Source organism: Cyprinus carpio, chromosome A6 (genome assembly GCF_018340385.1).
Source record: "Cyprinus carpio isolate SPL01 chromosome A6, ASM1834038v1, whole genome shotgun sequence".
Classification (NCBI taxonomy): Eukaryota; Metazoa; Chordata; class Actinopteri; order Cypriniformes; family Cyprinidae; genus Cyprinus; species Cyprinus carpio.
Window position 1 is genome coordinate 27,715,298 of NC_056577.1, and position 27,937 is coordinate 27,743,234.

General features: G+C 36.0%; 1 protein-coding gene across 2 annotated transcripts; it reads left to right on the forward strand.

Moving 5' to 3' along the window:
- The first annotated feature begins 3,668 nt into the window (after positions 1 to 3,668).
- Positions 3,669 to 18,671, forward strand: si:ch211-286o17.1. 2 transcript variants are annotated; one of them, XM_042758819.1, is made up of 8 exons: positions 3,669 to 3,840; positions 13,773 to 13,862; positions 14,049 to 14,200; positions 14,328 to 14,408; positions 15,808 to 15,928; positions 16,403 to 16,455; positions 16,888 to 17,037; positions 17,143 to 18,671. In XM_042758819.1, exons 1-8 carry the CDS (start codon positions 3,741 to 3,743, stop codon positions 17,317 to 17,319), a joined length of 924 nt encoding a protein of 307 aa, XP_042614753.1. In that variant the 5' UTR covers positions 3,669 to 3,740; the 3' UTR covers positions 17,320 to 18,671. The 2 variants fall into 2 exon arrangements, with proteins under 2 accessions (XP_042614753.1, XP_042614752.1); XM_042758818.1 differs by having other exon boundaries at positions 3,671 to 3,840; positions 13,770 to 13,862; positions 17,143 to 18,668.
- The last annotated feature ends 9,266 nt before the right edge of the window (positions 18,672 to 27,937 follow it).

The following is a 27,937-nucleotide window of genomic DNA, read 5'->3' on the forward strand; positions in this document are numbered from 1 at the left end:
TGAAGGGGAACATCTGTCTTTCATGGTGTTTCAGTGAAATGATGGACCAGGCGTGTCCACCCATCCCTGATCATTACCACTCACCAATTATGTCCTTGGAACATTCAATATAGATGAATTCATCCTCAATTTTTTTTCTAATTTCGCCACATAGGAATCTATCTTACTAGCATAATCACAGTATGATACAAACACCCACAGAACAAGCTTGCAGATTTATTCTGAACAGGTTCAGCAAAGTCAAAAAGAATCTAATGCATGGGTACACAAGACACTTTTATTTTTACTTACACCACACTGGAGTTATAATTGCTGCAGTGTCCTTGAGTTATAACTACAATGGTGCAGATAAGCAACTGGATTGAGCTTCCAGTTCTAACAATCACTCTCAAAGCAAGCAATATGTTTCTCTGACATTTTCTCCATTTGGGCTAATACAAGACTCTTCAATAACTTTTAACAGCAATTCCTTGTTGTTAGGTTTCCTAAGGAAGTGCCATTAAGGCAAAGTTGATAAAATCTACATAGAGTGCCTTGGATGTGAAATAAAGAGAAGTGAATATTACCCAATTGCTCCAGAATGTTCATGAATATCCTGTTATTTCCTATCATTTGGAAGGCCTTATTGATGCAAGGGAAAGCTGATATTTATCATTCATTTTGCACAAACAAATTGTTTTAATCACAACATTTGTAGAAGGTATAAGCAATTAATAATCAAGCATAATGAGCAAGTAGAAGTTCATACATTTCACTTCACTTACTAGGTCTTTAAAAGTCTTTAAAAAATTAATAAAATAAAATAAAATAAAATAAAATAAAATAAATCAAGTTAATAATTGTTAGCATTTTAATTTTTTCAGTCTATTTAAAGGTTGCTTTATCCTGTGTTTTGCCCATTTAAAATCAATATGAAACACTGTTCACAATCCTTTTTTAAGGCAAAATGTGTTGCATTTCTAGATAAAACATATTCAGCAATTTAGGATGGGACTTAATTTTATACTGAATTCATTGTATTATGAAAATAGTGCATTAAATAATTTCATAAATGGGTCAAGTTATTACACTTTGTTATATTAGGAAGAAAAACATTTTATCCTCCTAAATATCATGCACTGATGAATTATTCACAACAGGATGAGGAATACGCATTAAATTTGCCCCGCTGCTGTACTTTGTAACCTCTAATCACACAGACCTGAATTTGTTTCTCTAGGGTAATGGCCTCCATATTGCACTGTAACTGTAAATATTTTGGTAACATTGCTTACAGGCTCACAATCTGTGCTTCAGAGACACATTTCGCCACTCTTCAAGACAAGACAGCTAATTGTGGCTAACCTCACTCTCTTCAGAAGTTCCCGTGGTGACTGAATGCCTATGGGCTGTAATGCATGAAATCCATTATAGTCTCTTTGTTTTGTGTAGGACGCTCTCATGTACGCTCTTACATCTCCTGCTGTACTTCCTATAATAATGTTATGCCATATACTGTGGTAACAATCAACAAGATGTTACCACAAGACCCGGGATATTTAGTGGTAAAAAATATAATATTTGTATGGTTTGTGTAAATAACAGATGCACCAGTAATTTGAACTGAGAGCTTTAGGTTAAGAAAGCCATGATTAAATCATGCACTAGCCAATATGGTTGTTAAAACAATTTTTATTTATTTTTTTATCATTCTGACTTTTAATAAGGCGAATGGCTTCTGTTTCTACCAAATATCTGTTCTGGGAGTATATAAGTTAGTGAGTGTTCAGCTATCCAATGTAAATACGACGTGAATTCCACTCACTTAACTGCACAGGGCTCCAAAGTCACAAAAATACATGAAACTACATACAGTTACTTTAAACAAAGCCAAAACTGTGGTATAGCCACACCCAAATGATTAATTTAAAAGTAACCTTATAATTTGGTGAGAGGCTGGAATTTTGTCATTAAAATTATTTTTTTTTTTTTTTTTTTTTTTTTTTTTTTTAGAAACTTTCACTTATTAAAACCAAGATTTGTCAGCAAGTTCCAAAGTGAGTGCAGTAATCTGTTTGCCGACACTGGAGTCACATTGGAGAAACTTTTAAGTACTTCACCCAAGGGCATAACAGTGGCAGTCAAAACCTGCTCTCACTAAACCGATGGACAGACAGCATCACCCTTCAGGGATTTGAGGCACCAGCATCCCAGACAAATTTCCAACCACTTCTTAAGAAATAGTACACCCACCGTGACAACTCACCCTCATTTAGTTTTAATTTTACATTTTTATTTAAAGTTGAAGTTGAACTTTAACGTCCAAGAAAATACCAGAGCAAGAAAACAGTCCCAGGCCCACAGAACGATACATATTTTCACACCATCACTTGAAATATGACTTCCTGAACACAGCATTCCAGAATCACACTGTCATTCATCTCTTCTGCGAACATCTAAATCCAACCTCAATAACCAGAGATTGAATCTACAATTCTATGAAATTTATCCAAAAGGTATAATAATGATAGTAAGATGAATATGCAATATTGCGCTTTCCATGAACAAAGTACACTCTGAAGTCTTTATTTTGTTAGAGGTATTAGATATTGGATAACAATATTCGATTCATACCAGTAAAAAATAATTATTGTTAGTAACTACTTCTAATGTGCATAGCCTGATCACACATTTTAGTATTTGAAAATTTATTTAAAAATATTATAAAATTATATTTGACCTTAGGTTGATAGTCAATGAGGTTATCATAATTAAACACTTGTATTTGTTGTGTAAATTTGTTTTGGTGTGTTTTTTCAGTGAGTGCTGCAGTCGCATGCAGCCTATACTCTAATATCGTAAATGGATAAATGTGCTGTTTATAATTTTAAACAGCAGGGGGCAACACTGTGTCCTAGTTTCTTTACACCTAAATCAAATGAAAACAGCCTTTGAAAGTAAAAGTGACAAGTAAAGTTTGCTTAAAATGTTGCTACAGATTCTTGCATACACAGTAAAATCCTAAACAGAGATATTAACATTGTTAAAAGCACAAAATGTCCTAAATGGATTTATGTGTTTGTTATTACTTGAGTCAGTTTGTTGAGTTTGGAGAGTGTTCATTAACATAACACTAGAAACTGCAACAACACATATTTCATTCTGTGGACCTGCTGCTGGAATGCTGCCTAAAACACTATTGTTACTTGAAATTGGACAAAGAAGCCGTTTATCAACCACGTTCAGATTTATAGGAGATATAAAATACAAGTGTTTACATTCAGTTTTTCTCCAGTGCTTTACATAGATTTATGCGCATTTAAAATGGTCAAATACACATCAACTTACAAAATATCCACTCAGTGTTTTGTTCCTTTGTTACAGGATAGTTATGATAATATGTATTTATGTATTTTACTATGTGAGTTTTCAGAATGGCATTACACCAAGCCGATGGATAAATGTTGAGCACTGATGCGGTCTCTATTTTGTCTTAATCCACTTAACTTCACTTCAAAAGACTAAAAACATGCAATTTGAGTTACTTTGAATACAGACACTATACAACTCAGGTCAGGGGGATGAAGAAAAGAATAGAATAAAGTGTAACGGTAAAAGTAGTGAGTGATAGCGAGTGAAAAAGAAAGGGGGAAGGGCCAAGCATGAATCTATAGGGGCACAGGCATTGGCTTTATCTCTTGTGCGACACTCACACTGAAACAAACCCAAACCTCACACACTCTGACACACAGTCACACCACATGCTGCAGGACTGTTCGCTCAGGATGGCCACACAGAGAAAATGCCACAAAGCATCAAGTGTTGCTTTCTTAATCTGTCTCTTTGCTGTCTCATTTCAAGGTGAGTACAATTTACTTCACTTTTGTTCTCCTGCAGATGTTTGGACCCAACTTCGTATCACTGAAGATGTTGTGCAGCTTTAAGGGAGGAGATTGTTATAAATTAACATTTTGCTTTTAAATGGGTCTTATTTACTCGTAACTTTTAGTAACTATTAAAAAGAAAACTTTTAATGTAAAAGTTTCAGCGCTTGCTTTAGTGCATGCATTTCTCCGCTCTGCTAGTTCTCCGTCTGTGAAGCTACCACACCCCTTTACATCACAGCAATACGCTGTAAATAAAGTTGATGAGTTTCCTCTCAAGTTAATAGCTTGGGATCAATTGATTCGCTCTCTCCCACACAGTGTGTCTGTGCATATATTATATCACCAGGTGGCCGTGTGTGCGTCTGTATGCGAATTAAAGAGTCCATCTGTTGATATTCCATTAGGCATAAAGAGGATTTTGTTAATTTGGCGGACTATGAAGCATCCAGGTGTTTAGAAGACCCTGGGTGGCAAAAGTTGTGGACCATATGATGTAATACATATTTCCAATTCAGTCAGAGACTGAAACACACACTGATGTTTACATTATGAAAGCTGCATGGGGAAAGCAGAAAATAGCAGATGCAGTGGCACAGAATTATTTTCTGAATCTATTTTTATTAATTATTAATTAACTTATTTGAGAAGCAAAATGGCATGAAATATTAATATTTGTTATCAAAAATATATCTGTTAGGTTAGAATTAAGTTTAATATTGTTTTAATTAAGTTTAGATTAATTGTTTTTTGTTTTTGTTTTTTCTTTTTTTAAGTCTGTATGTAACTAAATTTTATGGATTTATAGCTTAAAACATTATATATATATATATATATATATATATATATATATATATATATATATATATATATTTCAAGATATTTTTTCTGAAAAAATAAAAAATAAAGTATAAGTAACTCACATAATTTTGTTCTCAATTAAATTAACCCTGTTTTAGGATTGTAGAATTTTATAGCTGGAAAACAAGAAATTGTGTCAAAAGAAAATCTTCTAAATTGCTAAATATGATATAGTTCTTTATAAAAGTCTATGAATATTAAATATAAAAAAACAACCATGAATATTAAGTATTAGTTAATTATTATAAATCCATGCATAAAATAATATTTAGCCACATAAAACCACGCATCAATATGAGGAAATATCAATATTTAATTACAAATGTATAATACATCAATTAAGGTGTCAAAATACTAGTTTCTATTTGTTTCAATTATCACATCATTCAAGTCATACAGTACAGTATGTTTATTTTCCAAAGCCAATTCAATGCATGCATTCCCTCGCATACTCCCATCAACCAAGCACAGCTTTCACTCTCATTGGCTTATGTCCCATAACGCAGTTATTGTAGCTTAAAGGGGTAAGCTCTCTTGATAATGATGCCTTGGCAGAGAGTGAAGGGGTTGGGCTGCTCAAGGAGTGTCTGATTAGAAACATAAGAGTCTGTCATTCCTCCATATGTTTACTGCCCTCTCTATGGGTGGAGACATGTGGGCCCCACACTCAAGGAAGAGAGGGGTTGAGGGGTCAGAGATCAGGGGGGCATGCTATTAGAGAGAGAGAGAGGGAGAGGGAGAGGGAGAGGGAGAGAGAGGAAGTTCAAACTTACATTCCTCCTTCCCTGTAACTGGATTGTTTGAGTCTCAAATTCCAGCCTCCCTAAGAGAACACTCAGTGTAGCAGCAGACGACCAGGCATCATTTAGTCGAGCACTGCAGAATTGAACAGAATATTCTATACCATCATTGCTTTCTCAACCTCAAAGAGAAAAAAAAAATATGATGAGATGATCTACAGTCAACTAAAAAATAAAATTTTCTTACATACGTTAAGACAGTAGGATATCATAAACTAACAATGGAAAAAACTTGTACAGCTTTTGTTAAGTGTTCCTGTGGCTCAGTGCTAGAGCATTGTGTTAGCAGTGCAAAAGATTGTGGGTTCAATTCCCAGGGAACATATGCTAGGTAAAAAATGTTAGCCTGAATTGCTTAATGCATAAATGTAATGTAAATTAACCTTGGTTAATGTTTTTGTTTTCTTCTGTTTTTTATACACTACCTTTTAAAAACTGTGGGGTCAATTACATTTCCTTTCTTTTTTTCTCTCTCTCTTTTTATTCATCAGGGACACATTAAATTGATCAAAAGTGACAGTAAATATATGATATTATAAAAGATTTCTATTTCAAATAGTAAATGCTGATTTCTAATCCTGAAACAAATATGTATTGTGGTTTCCACAAAAATATATACTTTTTTAAACATTGATAACAATAAGAAAGAATGTATTGAGAGAACTAAATCAGCATATTAGAATGATTTCTGAAGCATCGTGACACTGAAGACTGGAGTAATGATGCTGAAAATTTGGCTTCGTGTCACAAGAATAAATTACATTTTAATATATATTCAAATACAAAACAGCTATTTTAAATTGTTATATTTCATAATATTGCAGTTTTTACTGTATTTTTGACCAAATAAATACAGCCTTGGCGAGCATAAGAGACTTCTTTCAAAAACTTGCTGAAAATCTAGATAATGCTATGGTGTTTTTGGTAGTTGCGAGGGCATTGTTATGCACTTGCTAAGGTGTTCTCAATGGTTTCTAGGGCATCCAGAGTAGCTAGTTACTGCTAGTGGTTGCTAGAGCATTCTAAGGGTGCTTCTCAATTAGCTCCCTAGTTCAAAAGTCAGTGCATTGAACAGTGAGTCTGACATTTTAAAGGGGTCATCGGATGCTACATGCACTTTTACAAGTAGTTTGAACTGAAATGTGTGTTAGCAGTGTGTGTACACATCCACCCTATAATGATAAAAAAAAAAAAATTAATCTCGTTAAATAATTTCCCCTTTCTCAAATGAGCCAATGACATCACACAGACAGGCCCCTCCCACGATAGTTTGATTGACAGTGGCGTTTCAGCACAGACTGGAGTGGTGTCTTACCTTAGACCCACCCTGAGTGAGCTGTCATCAGTCCGCCATTGTTTCACCACCGGAGCAGATGTAGACAAGAATGTCTCCTAAACGATTGAAGTGTTTTGTTGTTGGATGTAACAATGAACATATCAGTCATCATTTACTCCCGACATCTGAGCCGCTGAAGACTCAGTGGATTACATTTGCTTTTGAAGGGAATGCGCCCCCGATCTACCTAAATGTGTCTATGTTCACGTGATCCAGTTTCACCTACAGAAGAAGTGAGTATAAGGTTTTTAATGAATCTTTGCAAATCGCCTTTCCTAATAATGTGCTAATTAGCAAGCTTCACGATGAGTTAGGCTAAAGTAAACAGTCTCTCTGAGAGTGGCTCAGAAGAGAGGGGCGGGGTCAGCAGAGCTCATTTGCATTTAAAGGAAAATGCTACAGAACGGCTTGCTTTAAAAAGAGTTGTTTTTGACGGTAAAAAGGGTGTTGTTTTACACTACCGTTGAGAGAAATTTGAACCAAACTATGTTACAGACTTTTCATTAAGACACTAAAGAATCATATCAACTTGTGGAAAATGGGCATCTGATGACGCCTTTAAAAGATGTCTTAATCACAAAATCCTTTCAGTGCACTGGAACGTTCACTCTCTGAAAAATCCCACAATGCACCGCAAAAACTAGGGAGCATCGATGCTCACTATATATGCTCCCTTACCGGAAATTATGTCACATTCACATGTCAGCATAAACACACATTGCTAGACAGGTAGTGAACACACCTAGTTCACATTTATAATTCATATTTGGCTGAAATGTTTTGAGGACATAAAAATAATATCAAAAAGAAATTGGTCCTGCCTGTTGTTCATTAATTCCAGCGGTGACGTTCTACTATGTTGTCCGTTGACGTTGTACGTAGTCATGTCACCAGAAATTGAGTAATTGCTGTCCCAATATGTAGTGAGGTACTTACCAGTGACCGGATTCCTGTACACGATATACTGATTCATGAGCTTAGGAGCTAGGGCGCTAATTGAGACGTACCCTAAGTGGTTAGTGACTGCTAGGGTGTTCTGAATGGTTGCTAGGGTTTTCTGGATGATTTTGACTGATCAAAAGTCAAAAGAGCCAATCCCCAAGTCTCTTTGACATTCTGGTTCACCTTCAAATTGAAGTCTATGGGATTTCTTTTTGCCCACCAGGAAGTCACAAAAAAAGAAAAAGTAATTTATGACTGAGATTTGAGGACATTTTCTTTGCCTTTGATAGGCAAAAGTAACAGATGTACTTGAGACGGGGGTTGGAGGCATATGCTCATGCATCTGCTATAGTAAAACTGATCTCTCATAACAGCTGATGAACTGTCAGTGTTATCAAGTATGAAGCAGGGCATGATGTAGTGAGCGTGCTATCGGCTCCGAGAAAAACTGCGACGTGGGACTTCGCCAAGCAGCGTGAGCAGCCTTGAGGATCACAGTCCAGATGTAGAAAAAATACATACTGCTTTATTGACACCCACACCCCTTCTGTCTTTCTTTCCTCACATGATAGGTTCCTTTATCATTCCTTTTTCCCTACAGCTTAAAACGAATCCATCCGATCCCATTATTCAAGCATTCCTGGGGTTGAAATCTCAAAACATTGCATGACTGGAAATTCCCAGAGTGCTTTGAATGAAAGGCAGGGATAATCAGAGAATAGGATATGTAACTTCCTGTTATGTGATGGGAAATATGGAGGGAATGGGGTAAGGATCGGTTGAGGAATAGGGAGGATGGGGGCAACATTTGTGTGGAAGGGGGTTGTAGAAATGTTCCTTATGGTTGAAAGAGGCTCATTTCTAATGTCGGCGGTAGTGCTGGTGCAAGTGTCTGAGTGAACTAGCCTATTATTATTGACAAAAACTTTCACCTTCTTAATTCCTTTCTAAAACAAACATTTTTGGTAAAAAGATGTTCCTCTGGACACTGAACACAGATGTACATAATTAAGAATGATTATACAGAAAGAAAAAGGGAAATGCAATCAGTGTCACACAAAAATTGGCAATGAAACATTTAATTAAAAATTATTTCAATATATATATTCTCTTAATTTTCTTTAGGGGGATAATTCGCCCAAAAATTAAAATTCTGTCATCCCTTTCATTCTTCTGTGGAACACAACAGAATTTTTTTTTTGTTTTTGTTTTTTAAGAAAGTTGAGGTCCAAATACTGGAACCCATTGACCTACTGTATAGTAAATGGACAAAATTTCTTCTTTGTGTTCCACAGAAGAAGGTCATACAGGTAAGGAATTACATAATGTTGAGTAAATGACAAAATTTTCAATTTTGGGTGGATTGTCCCTTTAATTTGGCTCACCAATGAGGTTTTTTCCTATTCCAACTGGGTCACTAATATCCCCTCTGGCAAACTGAAGCCATGCTTTCATATGATTCTTTGAGTAATGGGCTCTATTGTGCCTTCCTTCTATACAGGCCACTGCTATTCAGAGCTATTGATATGATTTAATTTATTCTGAACAACGTTGCACCTTCAGAGCAAAGTCTTTAATGCTCTCGAATTAGTTTCTACATGATTCAGTTTAATGTAGTTTGTTGTAAAACTACCATTGTTCAGAAGTTGCTTTTTTACTGTTCTTCCAATGTATCCATTACATTTAATTTATTTACACACTCACCGGCCACTTTATTAGGTACACCTGTTCAATTGCTTGGTAACCCAAACTGCTAATCACATGGCAGCAACTCAATGCATTTAGGCACCTAGATGTGGTGAAGACGACTTGCTAAAGTTCAAACCCGATGGGGAAGAAAGGGGATTTAAGTGACTTTGAATGTGGAATGGTTGTTGGTGCCAGACGGGCTGGTCTGAGTATTTCAAAAACTGCTGATCTACTGGGATTTTCCCGCACAACCATCTCTAGAGTTTACAGAGAATGGTCCGATAAAGAGAAAATATCCAGTGAGCGGCAGTTGTGTGGACGAAAATGCCTCGTTGATGTCAGAGGTCAGAGGAGAATGAGCAGACTGGTTAGAGATGATAGGAAGGCAACAGTAACTCAGATAACCACTCGTTAGATCCAAGGTATGCAGAATACCATCTCTGAATGCACAACACATCGAACCCTGAAGCAGATGGGCTACAGGAGCAGAAGACCACACCGGGTGCCACTCCTGTCAGCTAAGAACAGGAAACAGAGGCTACAATTCACACAGGCTCACCGAAATTGGACAATAGAAGATTGGAAAAACGTTGCCTGGTCTGATGAGTCTCAATTTCTGCTGCGACATTCAGATGGTAGGGTCAGAATTTGGTGTGAAGAACATGAAAGCATGGATCCATCCTGGCTTGTCTCAATGGTTCAGGCTAGTGGTGGTGGTGTAATGGTGTAGTGGATATTTTCTTGGCACACTTTGGGCCCCTTAGTACCAATTGAGCATCGTTTAAACGCCACAGCCTACCTGAGTATTGTTGCTGACCATTTCCATCCCTTTATGACAACAGTGTACCCATCTTCTGATGGTTACTTCCAGCAGGACAATGCACCATGTCACAAAGCTCAAATCATCTCAGACTGGTTTCTTGAACATGACAATGAGTTCACTTTAGTCAAATGGCCATCACAGTCACCAGATCTCAATCCAATAGAGCAGCTTTGGGATGTGGTGGAACGGCACATTCACATCATGGATCTGCAGCCGACAAATCTGCAGAAACTGTGTGATGCTATCATGTCAATATGGAACAAAATTTCTGAGGAATGTTTCCAACACCTTGTTGAATCTATGCCACGAAGAATTAAGGCAGTTCTGAAGGCAAAAGGGGGTCCAACCCAGTACTAGCAAGGTTTACCTAATAAGGTGGCTAGTGAGTCTATATGCATCTATCTTATATATGTTTTTAATGTATTTAATTAAAAAATATATTAAAAAACAATTACTTAAAAAAATTGAATCGACCCCAAACATTTGAACAGTATGCTAAAACATTACTATAAAACTTAGTGAATTCACTAAACAGTTTTTCTGCTTTATCAGAACTGCTGAAAGATAAACTTCATTAAAAAATTTTAAAAAAAATTTTCTGTCAGATTACAGGAAGGCTGGAAGGGAGTGAAGCATAGTAAAGGATTGCAATTTCCAGCCAAGGGTCAATTTAAGGTTACCTCGATGTTATCTTTGCGCAAAAAAAAAAAAAAAATTCTAATATAATATTTTGGTTCAGCAAGCTTTCCACTTTGCAAAGCAAATCTTTAAGAAGAAAAAAAACTGTATTGGTTAAGATGTTTGCACAGTTGCTCTGTTTGCAAGTGACTCTAAATTAAATTAACACATCAAAACAATACGGCTCTGAAATACCAGGCACACGGAAACACACACACCTGAAACCACACATATTTGTCTCAGTTTAACCAATTAATAGGAAGATAAATAAACAAAGCCATATCAGGATGGTAGGAGCCCAGAGGGGAGAGCGTGAATGAGTGAATACCACTGAGGTGAGGTCATGCTAAGAACAAGGGGCTCAGAGAAGCAGGAGGGTGGATACTGGAGAAGAGGAGGAGGAGAAAACATGATTTGAATGTGCCCATCTGGTGACTTCAGCTCATTGTGATGGAAATAAAACCCTTGGCATGAATTAATCTGTAATGTCAGAAACCAGAGGTATAGCTCAGGAGTCTTAAACAGAAATAACTGAAACAATTGCTGGCATGCAGCTAGAATGAAAAGTAAAATTATAAAAACTATAGTTTTTCATGTTGAAAGGTTATAATGAAATCTCAAGGCAAACCTGACCACAGATTGAGATGCTATTTATATCTCTTCTGAAGGACTAAAGCAGTGTTTCCCAACCACTGTGCCACTTCAGGTGTGCTGTGGAAAATTATCATAACTTCCCATCTCTATTATATTTGTCTAGTTGTACCCAATATACTTTTGTACATTTTAAATATCCTGTGCATAGCGGTTCATCTTTTATATCATGAGATTTTGACCAAATGAATTAAACAAGAAAATCTGAGCTGCCATATAGCTACTACAGTAATTTTATAACCTGTGAGTTGTTGAAAACGTAATGCGATGCACTTACTGCCTCAGATGCTGCCTTCCTAATGATGTACAAAACACATATCTCAGTCATTCGATGGTAAAAAAAACCTTATTAACTCCATGTGAGCATGATTTTCATAAAATGTTTAGTGCAAGTGTCTATTTTTCTTGTGAAGCTACCTAAAACTGCTTATAAATCTAATTTACAAAACACTTAGGCCCGATTTCACTAAACAGTTACACCTCCACAAACTAACACTAGAACCCAGTTTAAAAGATGGGGAATTGCATTGTGTAAATTGCATTCATAGCTAATTTTTTGTTAGTGTTTGCGCCATTACCGATTTGCATAACTCTTTTAGTCAAAACAAGCCAACGCATGCAAACAAATCCAATTCATTCTTAGTGCATTTCCCCTTGAAACCTTGGAAAAATCTAGATGCTAGCATCAGAATACAGTTAAATACACTTTATCCAGACTTATAAATATAAAAATACAAGCAGAAGAGATTCAGACAAGGGAGAAGCACTACCATATCATATTATATCATTACTTCTCATGGCTATTTAATTTACAGGCTAAACGTAATCATGGGAAATCTTATTCGCTGATTACCAAAACTTTGAAAAATTCCAATATTTTGTGTGTGACCAATTAAAAGATCGATTAGAATTAATTAGACTGAGGTGAAGTTTGCTGCGTGCTCAAGAGAATTATGTAAATAATGCTAAATAATCGTTTCATTATAATGGATGGAACGGATGTCTTAGAGCGCACTTAATCATTCTGACAGTGATCTGACTCAGTACTGTCTCGCTTTAGGTTTCGTGTGTATCATGCTGAGTGCTGACACATGACCAAAGACAGAAAAAAAACGTCTCTTTTAAAATAGAATCACTCCTTTATTCAAAACATCTCTAGCAGAAAATCACATAAATCACATTTTTCAGCACATAATCATGTGCAAATGAGAAATGGCTCCACAAAGATCTCTGAGACATAAACAGGAGTCTTTTTTTTTTTTTTTGCTCTTTCCATCTCACTGCCTCCGTTTCTTTCACTATTATTCTCTTTTAACCTTTGATTGACTCTCTGTGGTGTCCAGAGGGGAGTGTGTTGAGGCAGGGATGGGGTCAGAGGTCAGGACCTCGTGTGGCAGGGAGGAGGGGTGAGGTTAAGGTTTGATTAGCTCAGTCTGTGCTGATGTATCCATTCACAATCAGTCTATTAATTACACACAGCACATTTAACTCATTGATTCAAACCAGTGCAGCCCTGGGCAGAACTGTTCAGAAATTAGGTCAGTGTTCATTCCTCTGGCTCTGAAAAACATTATGCAGTTTAATCGACTTGAACCAGAGTTAAGCATAAGCAAATGATAAACTCTTTGATTTATTATTACAATTCAGCATCATTAATCAAGACTTCTGTGTCACATGATCCTTCAAAAATCTTTCTTATATGCAGATTTGCTGCTAAAGAAACATTTCATATTATGTTCAAGGTTGAAAACAGTTCTGCTGCTTAAAATTTTTGTGGAAAGGGCAATCATTTCTTTTAAAGGAATTTTTTGGGTGTTTTTTTTTTATGAATAGAACGTTCAAAAGAACAGCATTTATTTGAAATAGGTTTTTTTTATACAAGAATGTAAGTCATTACTGTTATTTTTGAGCAATTTAATGCATCCTTGCAGAAAAAAAAAAACTTTTAATTTGTTTTCAGTGCAAGTCTATGGTATTTTATCATCCGCCAAGCAAAGATTGTAGGTTTGAGATGGTATTAAAATGAAAGAAAGATTAAAATTAGAGTATCACAACTTAATATCTTAACACTTTGGATGCAGTTAGTTTGAATGAGCTGCTGTGACATCATTTACCTTATATTTTAGCTGTGATTTGTGACGATGTGCATGAAGATTCAGACGTCAACACCCGTGGGGATGGTGATCCATTCATTCCAACAGCAAAGGTGCAGCACAAAGGTAAAACAAATAAAAATAATAAATTATATATATATATATATATATATATATATATATATATATATATATATATATATATATATATATATATATATATATATATATAAATCTGTATTAGAAAAATGGCTTTTTATGACAATGACTACAACACTAAGTCAAGTAATTACAAGTATATTTCCCTCACAGAAGATCCTCAGATCCAGACTGTCATTTTCCCCACTTTGTCACCTGATTCAGAGACGCCACAAACTGAGATCACTGAGTCAACTCAGCCTGACACACAGACCCCAGATCAGACCAAACCAAACACACCTGAAATAAACAGTGTCACCTCTAAGGTGAAGACACTCTATATCGTACCTCATAAACATTATTTTAAAACATTATAAAATAATTCAATATTTGGATTATATGTACTGTTAAATAAAGAAGACTTCTGGTCTTACATTTGTGTTTATTTTGTAGGGCAATGTGGTCTGTGTGGATAAAATACCAGTGCGATACAAATATGATGTGCTGCTGAAACTAAAGGCCTCCTCCACATGTGTAAGTACTGGTCTGGATTTATCCTGTGATAATTGTGTGGAATCTGGGGAAATAATATTATATAATATTAGCAGTGCTGATTCAAGATCCATCCTGACTAGTTTGAAAAGACCGAAATTAAGTATAGAGTTGGAAAACTCAGCCAAGCTTTAGTCTAATGAACACTATGCTGTTACATGATTGTAGATTATAATGGTGACTCATACACCCTCCAATGAAATAAAACGAAAGCCTGAAATAAAACACATTTTTATTACCATTTAGACATAACTGTAGTATTTGTTGCAGTGCAATTTGTTGTAATGTACTATATGCTGATCACTCAGGACATACAGCACCCGCATACCTTTAAATTTCAGGAAACCCACACTAAAGTGTGATCAGAATAATGCACAATAATAATAATGAAGAAAAAAAACATCATTCATAGCCTTTAGTCCCTGACAAAACAATAGAGAGACTGCTAGTTGTGTCTTCCTTTTACCAATATGACATTATACAACAAGTCGTCTTATAAGTATAGTCAACATTATAAGTATATCCATTTATAAGTCATCGCAAAGAGACTCTAATAAGTGTATTATGCTTTGTGCTAAGGCTCACTGGGTGGACCCGTCATAGAGGCCTTGTGGCCTGGACATCAATGGCATTCCATTACATTCTATGGGCGGCGGCAGTTCGGCATTCATGCCAGAAACTCTGCCAAGATACACAGGCGGGCCTCTAGGTTTAGTTTCAGAGCCAGTAAAGGGTCTCAGTAGAATAAAGTATCTACTACGAGTAGTAAAACAAAAAGAAAATAAATAAAAAACATAAATAATGAATGACTTGTGTGTGTAAATGACTAAAGCAGAATTCATGACATTTGATGATTTCAGCTAAAATTCAGAACGAATTTGACACCTATTTTAACAAAAAAGTAAATGTTAAACTGTCATAAAAAATCTTCCGTCTCTAGCAAAAAATGCCTTATTATATACTTTTATTAGCAATATGATTATTTTAGTGTTAATCTTAACAGTTATGATCAAAATGGCATTTTTATGGGAATTTTTCTATTCGCCAATGTTCCCTTGGAGAGCTGTGATTGAGTGTAAGGGGAGGCTGTTGCTATGAGAGAAAACCTGAACATACAGGCATCATATTACACCACATTCCAGGAAAGAAAGAAATATGAGATACACAGAGAGAGAGAAAGGGGAGAAAAAGAGAGGAAGGCTTAATGCATCACTCTGCTTTCTTTTCCTCAGGTTTACATGTTAACTAAAAATATGTGTGTGTGTGTGTGTGTGTGTGTGTGTGTGTGTGTGTGTGTGTGTGTGTGTGTGTGTGTGTGTGTGTGTGTGTGTGTGTGTGTGTGTGTGTCCTACATTTATTCAAAAACACTTTCATCCAATAGGAAGAGACTAAAGTCAGGATACAGAGTGTTGTAGAACATCTTTGTGGTGAAGACTGCAAACTTGAAATCTATCAGAAAGACAACACGAATGAGATCATTGTTTACGGAGACAGCATTGAAGGTTTGTATTGTTCTGTTGTTATTTATTTGCTGTAGCACAAAAACACTGCTGTCAATGTTATGAAATCACGCCACAAAATAATACAAGTTAACTATGATAAAATATATAAATCTACAATTATAAACATGAAATACATACAAAATAGATGGCATTTCAAACATCAATCTGTCTTATAAAGCTTCAAACTCAACATTCAAAGTTTATCATATAGTAATAAATTAACATTGAATTTCAATTAATTTTGACATATAAATTATAAATATAAAACTTCTGCATACTGTTTGCTATCTCACTTCAATCTGAATTGGAATTTAAAATTCTCTACAGCCTAAATTTATTGCAAAAAATACAAATATAAATTAATAAGTGACTATTGTGGGTGAATGTTAATATTCCCGTGCTGTGAACAATCAGAATAAAATCTGTCATTTTTATTTTGAATTTATTTTGATTTATTTATATTTTGTTTCATGGCTGATCCTGAAGGAATGGCTGGAAAGTTCAACAATGACAACATCACAGATAAGGTCAGCAACGCCGAAAACTTTGTCATGTGATCAAGTAAGCAGGGTGAAAAAGAGAGAAAGCACACATACAAAAGGAAGAAGAAGTCTGTACATCTGCTATCAGGGTTTTGCATAGCAGTGGTTTAATAAAGCGTTACTCCCAGATTCAAGTCCATATGAATAATACACACCCTATTAGGCCTCTGAAACAAAAACACTGCATATTTTACCATGTGGTTTAGTTTAGGGTTACGTTAGGGTAAGGTAAGGCTGTAACTCATAAGTGTAAACAGCTGTGCTAACAAATCAGATTAACCCACTATATGACACTTCAGTTCACACAAGCCTAATTCCACCTAATTCACACAATATTGTGATACAATGCTATAAAAACTAAGATAAAACACCCCCTAGGTCAAAAGCTAACTTGTGTTGGTAATGGTTTGCGTCTAGGTGGAAGTAGAGGAGGCGGTGTCCCGAATTGGCCAGCACTCTAAAATTGTCTTGATCTCTCTTCTGATAACGGGTTTGCTTCTTGCTGCTTTGTTAATTGCTGGATACCTTCTAAAGACTCATCGAGGACAATCTAAAGGGCTACGACTGGTGAGTGTGACCATCTAATCACTGCACATTCCAAATGAATCAATAGTATTAGGGTTGAGGTAGGATCAATGCTCAATATCTAATTAATGTCTCGTCTCAATCAAGGCTGAGGACTCCTTTCAAGTGGATCAAGAGAACCAAGGAAACACACTGCTGTCTGTGGCTCCTCTGCCTCAACAGGAGCCTTTGGACAAGCCAATCATCAATGGAGAGTCTCCAGAATCTCCCCCCACCAATGGACACTCCGCCACCCAGACACAAGTGGCCGATACTCCAATGTAACAGACTCTGTGTCAACATCAATCCAATGACCAACATGAAGCATGAACAAACATCATGGCTTATCATGAACAACAACATTAGGTGTGATAAAAAACTGCAACATTGATGATGCTGAGAAAAACAATGATGAAAGTACAATAAACTGATTGCTGGGCAGCCTTTTGTGTAAACACAAGAGATAAAAGAATCAAATCTGTTCCAGTTGAGGCTGAAATGTTAGCTGATGATTAACAATTCAGAAACCAGATCAATTATACAAAAATCAGACATTTACACTTTCAAATATGTTTGGATTCCACCAGTGCGACAATTCTCTTGAGATCTTCCATGCTCAAGGAATATAATGAATAGGATTTGTATTATACGATTAGATGAGCCAAAATCTTAAGTATGTACAGTATTCAAACTGGAAAAGCATTCTCAAGTCTACAACTGCTGCTCTACATGCATAGTATGCTTTGGTACATCAGAAAAGTTACTATTGTCTGCATTCAACGGTTCTTAAAATTATGATTCTTATCAGTTACAATGGGGTTATCAACCCTGGCCTTTCACTGACTTAAATATAGTATCATTTTCAATTGCCTATGTTAATATTTTGCATTTTCCATTCTTGATTTGATTCATTTCAGTAAGGTTCTGGACGCTTATGCATTTCAGAGATTTTTGCATTTGGCAGATGCTTTTGTCCAAAGCAACTCTCAAGATACATTTAATCAGTATGTGTGTTTTCTGGAAACTAAACTCAGGACCGTGGTATTTCTAGCATTATTCTCTACAAGCTGAGCTGAAAATGTATAATGAGCAAAAAGCTTGAGTGGTAGAGTGGTAACACAAATACTGCTAAAAATCTTGAGTGTTAGACACATCACTCATTAAACACATTTGCATGCAGATCTTAATGATAATGTCTGATGAATCACTGCTGTCATCACATTTTAAAAAAGCAACAAAGACAAACTCGTCTCTACAACAAATTACAATTTTGACCTTTACAGTTTTTGTTAACTGCATATATTTTTATACAAAGTATATTTTGTTTTAGAATTTTTTGGTTTTGTGTGTAATCTAGACATTCAGTTACTCAGTGGGGGGGGGGGGTAAAGAAAAACGTGAAGATTTAGGATTGTTGTTTAGCATGTGGAAGTGTGTGTACTGTATGAGTGAGTGCTTAAATAGTTTTGTTTGTCATATCATTCAATTTACTGTTGAGAAGGCAAATTTCTGAACTGCTACAGAATAAAACACAATTTTCATAATGTTTGAACACAATAGCAATAATGAGTGATTAGCATAGTATGTGTTTTTTTTTATATACTGTATCTTGACATTCTGAGAAATTTTGAAAAATTTAATAAACTTCTGTTTATGTCACATTTTACTATATCTAAATCAATTCCACCAAAATCACAGGATTTATCCCAAAAATCAAGATTCAAATATCTACACATTCCATCTGCACCAGATAAAACATAAATTGAGTGAATACACAAAATCTAATAAAAATATGACGAGAGAAGAACTAACATACATTATAACATGCCTCTTAAAAACAAATTCAATTCATTTTGACAAAAATGTAGTCACTGAGAATTCATAAATAACATAAATATTTGGCTTTGACTGGTTGTTTAAGTAAATTAGTAAATCTACTGAAGCTAGTACAAAGAAAACACCAGTCAGGCAGAAGTAATGTCCCCTGGGCCACATCAAACCTGCTACATGCATGAAATTTCAGTGGATTCACACGGTCGTGGGATCAAGTGAAGTGTGTTAAACTCTCTGTGGAGTCCCACTGTTGAACATTTTGTACTACGGTATTGTATATCTTGTATATAGGCAGGGTGGAGAAGTTGAGTCTGCTCTAACCACCAGATGAATTCAACAATTGCAGGAAAAAAGACCAATGCCATGGCAAAATGAAGGCGGAGCTGATGTTTCCCTCCAACTACGAACCAACCAATCAGGGTCAACAATGCAGAATACAGAAATCATTAACATTCAAAATCAATTTTACTCAATGAAAACAAGACAAATTAACAACAGCTTGAAAACATTACCAATTATATTCAAAAAGCCAAGCATAAAGTAAAACTTACAGTATTCCCAGTTCCTCTTGAGGATAAAATATCAACTAAATTCTAAAATTCGTATATGAGTTTGGTATTAAATTAAATACATACCATTTAAAAAAAAAATACTGTGTAGATACATTTCATAATATTAAGTCCTTTTATTTATAGGTCCTTTACACTCCAACGAATAGTCTAAATACCATGGAGCTAAATAAAGACATGCAGTCAGACCCAGCTGCAAGCTTCAGATGTTCAGTGTAAGAGTTTGGATAGCGCACGCACACTCTTCTGCAATAACAAGTATAAAGGGCTTAATGAATAAACATGATAATCAGAGACAACTTAATCTATGTCATTCACAGGCTGATTTCCATAAAAAAAAAAAAAAACTGTAAATACTTTGGTGCTACACTGGTTTATAGGTTTGAAAAAGTTTGACAACAACTTGTATAGAGTAATATTTAATTAACAAGACCAACTATCTCTGTTCTCCAGAAGAATGAATCAACCTCCCTAACCAGGCATAGGGATAAACTGATTCATTTCACACACACAGATAAACCTGTCAGCTATACAATCCCCATGAGAATGAACATAACGTATGGTTTTACTCAAACACATGCCCTCCCTTGTTGCTCTGTTTTATGACCAACACATGTACACTTCATGCTCTATTCTCAGACACTTCCCTCCACCACTTTCTCACAAATGTCCACTACTGTACACTGTACTGTAAATCACTATACCTCTGTCTCTGCTGAGATCTATAGTACATTGCATTAAAAAACAATTAATCAGTTGTTGATTATGTCTTTGTTGAGGTGGTGCCTTCATGTTGCTTATTTTCAAAATGTGAACTTAATCACAAATCCTCCACTTAGTAAGTGGCAACAACTTCAGCAATGGCTTTAGTAAAGAGTATTTTGGGTAAATAGTGCCCCCTAGTGTGTATACAGAGCTCTTGCATAAGAAAATGTTACTGAACAATAATAATCTGAGAGAACACTGAGAATTCATCATGCAATCCTCTCTTGAATCAATAACCAAATCAGAAGTAAAACAATAAGCTCCTTTCTTAATGTCACAAATACATTTTAGAGATGACACTCTCTCAGAATGCGCTTAGTAAAGTTTTCTCTCTATCAAGAAAAAGATGTGAAATGTGATTTCATTCAAAATGATTTGGGGGGTACACTAGTTTTTTGTTGTCTGTGCTTCTAATGCCAAAAGTATAATAAAAAAAATATTACTTTTGAATATGTAAAATTGGGCATGATGAACAATACTGTTTCATGAAGTTATCTAACTAAAGACTGTTGTTGACTTATTGGCTGATCACTATATTTTATAATTTATTGACAATATATAAACAATAGCCCAATGTGGATTTCATTTAGACTTTTATTTTACAAACATTATTTGTACAACTAAAATAATAATTCAATATATTTAATATATTCAATATATTCAATAATTCAACTATGCTTAAACATAACAGTGAAACAAATTTTTATAAAAGTATTTCAGCGTTGAAGATTGACTGCTGAAATACGAAAATCATTTTTTGTGTATCATTAACAATGTTCATGAAAACTGAAAAAAGGTACTAAATAAATAAATACATTTTAACATAAGTGAGTTGTCCAAAACTTCAAAAGTGCACGGTGGATGGTTTTTGTCTTTTATGACTAGTCCCACAATGTTCTGGAATGTTCCAGAAAGCACTGGAGGTTTACAGAATCTAGAATGTTCCCATCCTTGCGAAAAATAGATAAATAAATAAATAAATAAATAAATAAATCTGACCTAAATATTTAAAGTTTGAAAACAAGAAAGTGATCAAATAATTTGTCATATGTGCTCTTATTTGATATTGCGTAATATGTTTCCAACATAAGAGATAGTAGGCTAACACGTTTGTTATCTTTCTAAATATATTTCTATCAACAGCAGAGTTACTTGTAATTATAAATGTTTTTATATCAAAACATACAGGACATGTTTGTGAGTTATGAAAGAAAGATGTCACAATTGCTAATTTCCCTTAGAATAAGATCAAATAAACGAGCTAACAGTGTTTTCACGATGGCGATGGCATGATATAGCAGATATTTTCATATAAGCTTGGATTCCGGTGCTTTTTTCTCTGTTATGAGACGCTGCGACAGTATCCAGCGATGCGCATTAAATGGTCGCCTGTACCATGTGACCTCATTCAATGTTTGTAAACACGCGTCAAGCACATGTGATCCCGAAGTGTTTAGGAACGTGTAAAGCGCGACGACCAATCAGACGCCGGGGGTGTGTCTGGAGGGCGGGGCTTGAGTATTTCCCCCTCGAAAAATCGATAGGGATCCTGGAATGATGCGAGGAGACTACGTCTCAAGAATGGAAAGTGAGGATTTGGGTCGGATTGAAGCAAGTGAAGAGTGCAGGCATCCGTTGCATGTAGAAATAGTATTTAGAAAAAGATTCCAGTGAAAGGCAATCGCTTGAATGTATCCAGGTAAGTAGAAGAATTTCTTATTATAAAAGGTACAATTAAGTAATTTGTTTGCAAGACAGTGAATGAATCCTTTTAAAAACCTTATATTTTTAGCCATACATAATTTAGAAATATTATCTGACAAATAATTTTTAGGAATTGATGTCATCACTTGAAATCTGAGATTGAAGTGTACTTATAATTATTCCAACAGGCCTTCGTTAAGATATATTACTGCGTCATAGCGATTGCGACAAGAATATGGAGATTCGTTGGGGAATTTCGCCTGCGTAAGAGATTTTGTAGAGCGCTCCCTGTTTGTATTAACGCGTCGCGGCTGACCATGACAATCATAGGTGAGACAGTGGAACACTCACTTAACTGCATGCGTAGCGTTCAAGAGAACTTCTAGAAAAGGATGCTGCGCGAGCGAGAGATGCGTTGCGTACGTCACCGGCTATAGCTGAAGTGCGCACTTCTTGTCGCTTCAGACCACAACTGAAGCAAGTCTGTTTAACAGCGTTACAGCGTTTAGCAGCGTTATGGTCAAGTAATAATAGTGGATCACACGTTAAAATAAGCTTAACATACTTTCGGTTCCCTGTTTAACACCAAAACTTTTAAGGATAGACACTTCATCGCAAAAAAAAAATAGTCCTTAAGACCTCAAATCGCACCATTATCGGTCTTACTCAGCGAGTTTAACAATAAACTTGCAGTAGTTATTTGCAAGTGCGCACTTGATCAAACGAGGTAAACAAATCATTAGCGCAGTGCTCAATTGTCCCTCTAGGTGGCGCGCTCAGACTGCATTATATGCATGTTATATGTGTCGCCTACTGAAGCGAATAACTATGTGGAAGGTCTGTCATTATCATCACTTTGGCCATATTTTTATATACATAAGTTTACTAATAAAAAGTAACATAGACTTGTATAAGACTTATACAATTTATACATAATAGGCTTGTTTATGTGCACTATTTTTTATTTATTTATTTTATTATTTATTTATTTATTGTATTTTAGTTTTAGATTTGTGTATTTTTAAACCCTTCTGGGGTATTATGATGTTCTATAATGTTCCAGTTTTTTTATAATCATTATGCTTATCATATGCTTTAGTATTGGTATTAAAATTGACATTATTATTTGAGAGCGTTAAAGAAGAGAGTAAAATAGGGGGAGATGATGGTATTATTATTATTATTATTCACTTATTACTTCAAAACAAGATGTTATATTTAGTATCCTGGTCTGACTCTTATCCAGGAAAGATGAATTGGCCTCTTTCGTAATCCTTGCCTTGAAGTAGTTCTAGACGCAACAATAAACTTAGTATTAATGATAAGCATCCTTCATAAACATATTAAATGAACCTAAGCCAACAAGTCCCTGAAGACATCTTCCAAGCAGCCCAACAAATATTGGGGAAAACTGCTTTTCCCGTGTTCAAATAATCCGCTTTAGGCCTGAAAAAATAAATAAATAAATAATTTATATATATATATATATATATACACACACACACACACACACACACACACACACACACTATACTGCATGCCTTAACTGTTTGCAATCTGCTGACTGTATATTCACTGCAATATTTTCTCTCTTTCTCTTTTCCAGGTTCTGTGCCTCAATAAAGATGCCTTTCCCTTTAAGAGCTGGATCAGCATTACACAAGCAGTCAGGTGTGCAGAGGCAGCAAACCAAGAATAAACTGATGTACCTGAGCGACAAAGGAACTTGTAAACAAATGCTCTCCCTCCCTCCTGGTCACTCCCTATATTTTTCTTTTGTACTCGTTCTATTGACGCAGGTCTGCAGTAGTTCAAACATAATACCTCTTCTCTTGGGTATACGCAGTAGTGGAGCACATAAACACAGAATAGGCCTACTTTTAGGAAACATGTTTTAACATAGTTCCACAGAAATAAATCCTATTAAAAGAATCTTGACAGAATGAGGTTTACAAACTATAGTACGTGTACTGTAGCATCTTGTCTGTTTTGTACTTTGTCTTCCAGGGCCATCTCCTCCTACGCTGCTCCTGGAAGCTGAATTCAGATGGTGCCATAGAGTACTTTATGGCATCTAGCACCATTTGAAATCAGTGTTCTTGGGTCGGTCCTGACATCACACATTAGACCTAAATGGTGTTGATGACTACTGCACTGTTTGTGATCAGTGTCTTTGCATGTCTGATTTGCCTAAGTTTTATAAATTAAATAAAACTAATTTATTCGTATTAAGTGCTACAAGTTTCTTTCTTCCAAACCAATACAATTGCAAGCAACAGTCTTAACAGAGCCTCTGTTGAAACCTTTTCATGGGATGTTAATCCTTCTGAAAAGCAGTGTTATAGAAATGTGCAGACTTCATCGCTTTTAAAATACTAAATATAATTTATCATCTGTAAAAGTATCATATAGAAATATGATATGTTGTGTAATTATAATCTATGCACGGCCCTTGGTGTTCTGGCCTATCAGAAATATTAAACGTAAATTTGGATAGTAAACTGGCTGTTTGAAAATGGAAAACCAGAAATGGAAAATTAAATTAATTTCCGAAAATCGGTCCTTTCGAATACTTTATTTCAAAAGAACCGGTTCAGTGATTCTTCTAAGTCATGACACCTGGATCGATGAGTCAATTAGGTGAGTTGCTGACTCGGGAATCGTCCGGACCGATTCAGGCGGATGCGTGAACCGACAGAATAATTCATACAGATTTTATGAAACCTGTTCAACCGATTCATCGAAAAGATCCGACTCTAAAGAACGACTCGCTCACGAATCGGAAATTGTTTTTTGGAACGCCTGTTTTGAAACAGTTTCATTTATCCGTTTGCTGTCAAGATAAGTTTAAAGCACCTGTGACTAATTAGATATCTTTACGTTCATTACCTGATACATCCAGCTTGTTCACCCTAGACCTCCACTGCGGCACCATCCTTAAGATCTGACAAATGTCCTACAATCATTTTAAGAATGGACATCTGTGTTTAATGAGGTCAACACTTAGGTCCAAATGTCAACCGAATATGTGTTTTATTCCACCATGGCACGCGTGTGTATTCTGAATGACACTACTACAGTGTGCGAAATGGGCCATATATCGATTCTTCTCCACTGGGAAAGAGGAGATTCAACTATCCACCTTTTTCTTCAACGCGGAAGTAAGCCTATGGGTGAGACTTCCGGGAGGAGAATTACAGTTGCCTTATCGGCCCTGTCCCAAATGGCGCACTTCATGTGGACTTTCGGTCTCGTGGACTTAAATTGCGCGTGCTCGCCGAGTCTACGAGTCTGTAGGCCGTCCCATTCAGCATTTTAACGCTCTGAAGTGTGCTCAGCAGCGCCCCCTTTGTACCCTTGAAGCGGTCTTCCGCGAAGCCCACATAGATGCAGGCTCGGCACACTTTAACTACCCAGGAATCCTTGCGAAATGCCAATCAGACAACGGATGGGAGGAGATTTCGCTCAAGAGCAATTGATGACATGGCTGAGAAGAAAATATTTAAGTGTAGGTATCATTACGCTTTTTTATGACCTAGGTGTACATTTAACCAGTTGTTACCTACAGTTTATACAAACATTCTGGTCACCGACCAGTGGTTAATATCTCAAACATAATAATAGCGCACTGAATAATACGATCGCATTATGATTCATTAAATAAATAGAACCGAATGTCAGGGCTTTACTGAGTCATATGTAAACCTAGTATTTATATTTAAACCTGTAAATTCATCTGAAACTCACGCACATGTTTATTATGTGTTAAAATTGTAATCTTAGTTCAAACGGAACATAGGCAGCATATTCCTCGAACCTGCAGCTCCTGTCAAAAAACAACCAGACCGTTATTTCCGGCGTGACGATCGAATCTGTCCCAAAAATACCTCTCAATGCGCCCTCGTGGACTCGCGCCAAGGGCCCTATAGGTCTGCACTACATGACGTCACCGAAGTGTGGACTCTGAGGAAGTCCACAAGTCCGGAGTGTGCCATTTGGGACAGGGCCATCCAAAAACCCACACTTGCGGTCTTTGCACTTGACTACTTATATGACGTATTTCCTGTATTTGGCCCAAGTGTTCAAGCGAGGATGAAGACCACAAGTGTGTGTCCAACTTTTCATTACCTGATGGGACACACTTTAATTTCTGGTGCTTCTAATTAAGTGATAAATAGCAGTTGCAAATGATGTACAAAAATAAATATAGATACTCACCTTTGGACCAATAAAATGTGTAGCACTTTGTTTTACTACCAAATTACATGTAATATCTAATTATTATTCATATTTAACTTACACTGGAAAGGTTTCCGTGACCTCTCGCGAGGTCATCAAGCAGCAAAACGAACTGTTTTGTTCAGCTAAAAATAACTGGACGGAGTGGGCGCAGATGAGACTGGGAAGCCAGACCCATAGACCCATTTTACGGCAAGAAAAAGGTGGACAGGCCTGTAAATCTGCTCGAGGTCAGGAGGAACGTGTGACGTCATCGCGTCACGTAACTCGCCCCCCTTCAGTCCGTCACCGCTAGATGTCACTGTGTGCCCTCACAACGCGCTCTGCGCAGACAGACGCTTCTCCTCAAATAGGCGCCTCCAGGCGAGCATCAGAGCTAATCTAAGCCCAGGCGACATTTATAACTTTGAACTTGTGATCACTTTCCCAGCATCTGTAACTGATCCCAGTTACTATGATTGCATTTAATGGTCTAGTGGCTATATTAAAACAGGATATATTCTAATGTTTTCATATCTACTGAATCTCATAAACCTTCAGTTTGAACAAGAAGTTCAGTATATGCATAAACTGGGCGTCTTATTAAATGTCCTGTTACTGGATGACCCTGCAAATAAAGCAGTCACTGGTCAGAGCTGACATATGCCTTGTGGTTGTGTTTAGTACCACAGCATGAGTAAATACACACCCATTCAATATCCTTTCATTAAGTCTACTACTAAGCATCCACCCAAACAATGAATCATCTCCAGTACTGGTCTATGTGACCTTTCCAAGATGAGAACATGTGTGATATTCTTAAATATTTTTATTACTCACCATTTGGCCTGATTTTAATGGTTAAATTTCTTTCCGTAATTCTTCACTTTTCCGTCTCCTCCCAGATGACAAAGTTATGGGCCCTCAGACTGGAGTTTTACACAGTCTGGAGTAAATGATGATGCTTACTCAAGCGTATAACAAAAGATCTGGCTTACTACGAGACAGCTAAACCTACCGAGAAGTTTTAACTCCGATAATGAGTTCGTTGTTCCAAGTTAAAAGCTTAGAATAGCCTTGTATGTGATCAGCAAAATAAATTAATACACTAAATTTGCACCATTCCTGTCAGTGACACCATAAGACCTTCAGAAAGCACCACATTCTTTGCAGTTTGTGAAGGTACATTGTCCTGCTAACTATCACTGTCGGCAAGTTCACTAACTTTTTATTATATTATGTTTTTTACTATTTAATACACTTCAAACGCCATTATACAATAAACCTTTATTTTATAAGGATAAAATTGTTTTCCCCAATTTCTTCTTCTCGTTTCTTTTCAATCCACTTTTTTATGTGTCAATAATACCCAGCACCAAAACATAAATAGACAATAATTAGATTCATATATTTTTTACATCTCCATAAGGAAATTAACTTGTTAAATTAACTTGCTGTGTAACTAAATATTCACATATTTATATCATCCACTTACAACCAACTCATAAAACAACTATAAAACCTTTATTAATAAAGTAGTACATAAACCCTTTTATGTGATATTAACATTTTATTAAACAAACTTAATTTTACATTTTAAAATCTTATCACACAATGATACCTCAAACTATTAAGTTATTACTTTTCTAAGAGACCTGACTTAAAATGTTCACCCAGGAAACAGATGAAACGGGGGAAAATAATTCACTTGACTTGGTAAAAAGCAACCACCCACATTTCCACACTTCCCCCGCAGTAAGTTTTGATCTTTATCCATAAAAAAAAAAACTAATAATAAAAATGTATAGACTACA

What these genes read in the sequence shown, in the direction of transcription:
- si:ch211-286o17.1 (XM_042758818.1), top strand. Translation starts at nt 3,741, where the DNA reads ATGCTGCAGGACTGTTCGCTCAGGATGGCCACACAGAGAAAATGCCAC. An exon ending in CTTTGCTGTCTCATTTCAAG is followed by an intron (nt 3,841 to 13,769) that starts GTGAGTACAATT and finishes CTTATATTTTAG; the next exon opens with CTGTGATTTGTGACGATGTG. An exon ending in ATGACAACATCACAGATAAG is followed by an intron (nt 16,456 to 16,887) that starts GTCAGCAACGCC and finishes GTTTGCGTCTAG; the next exon opens with GTGGAAGTAGAGGAGGCGGT.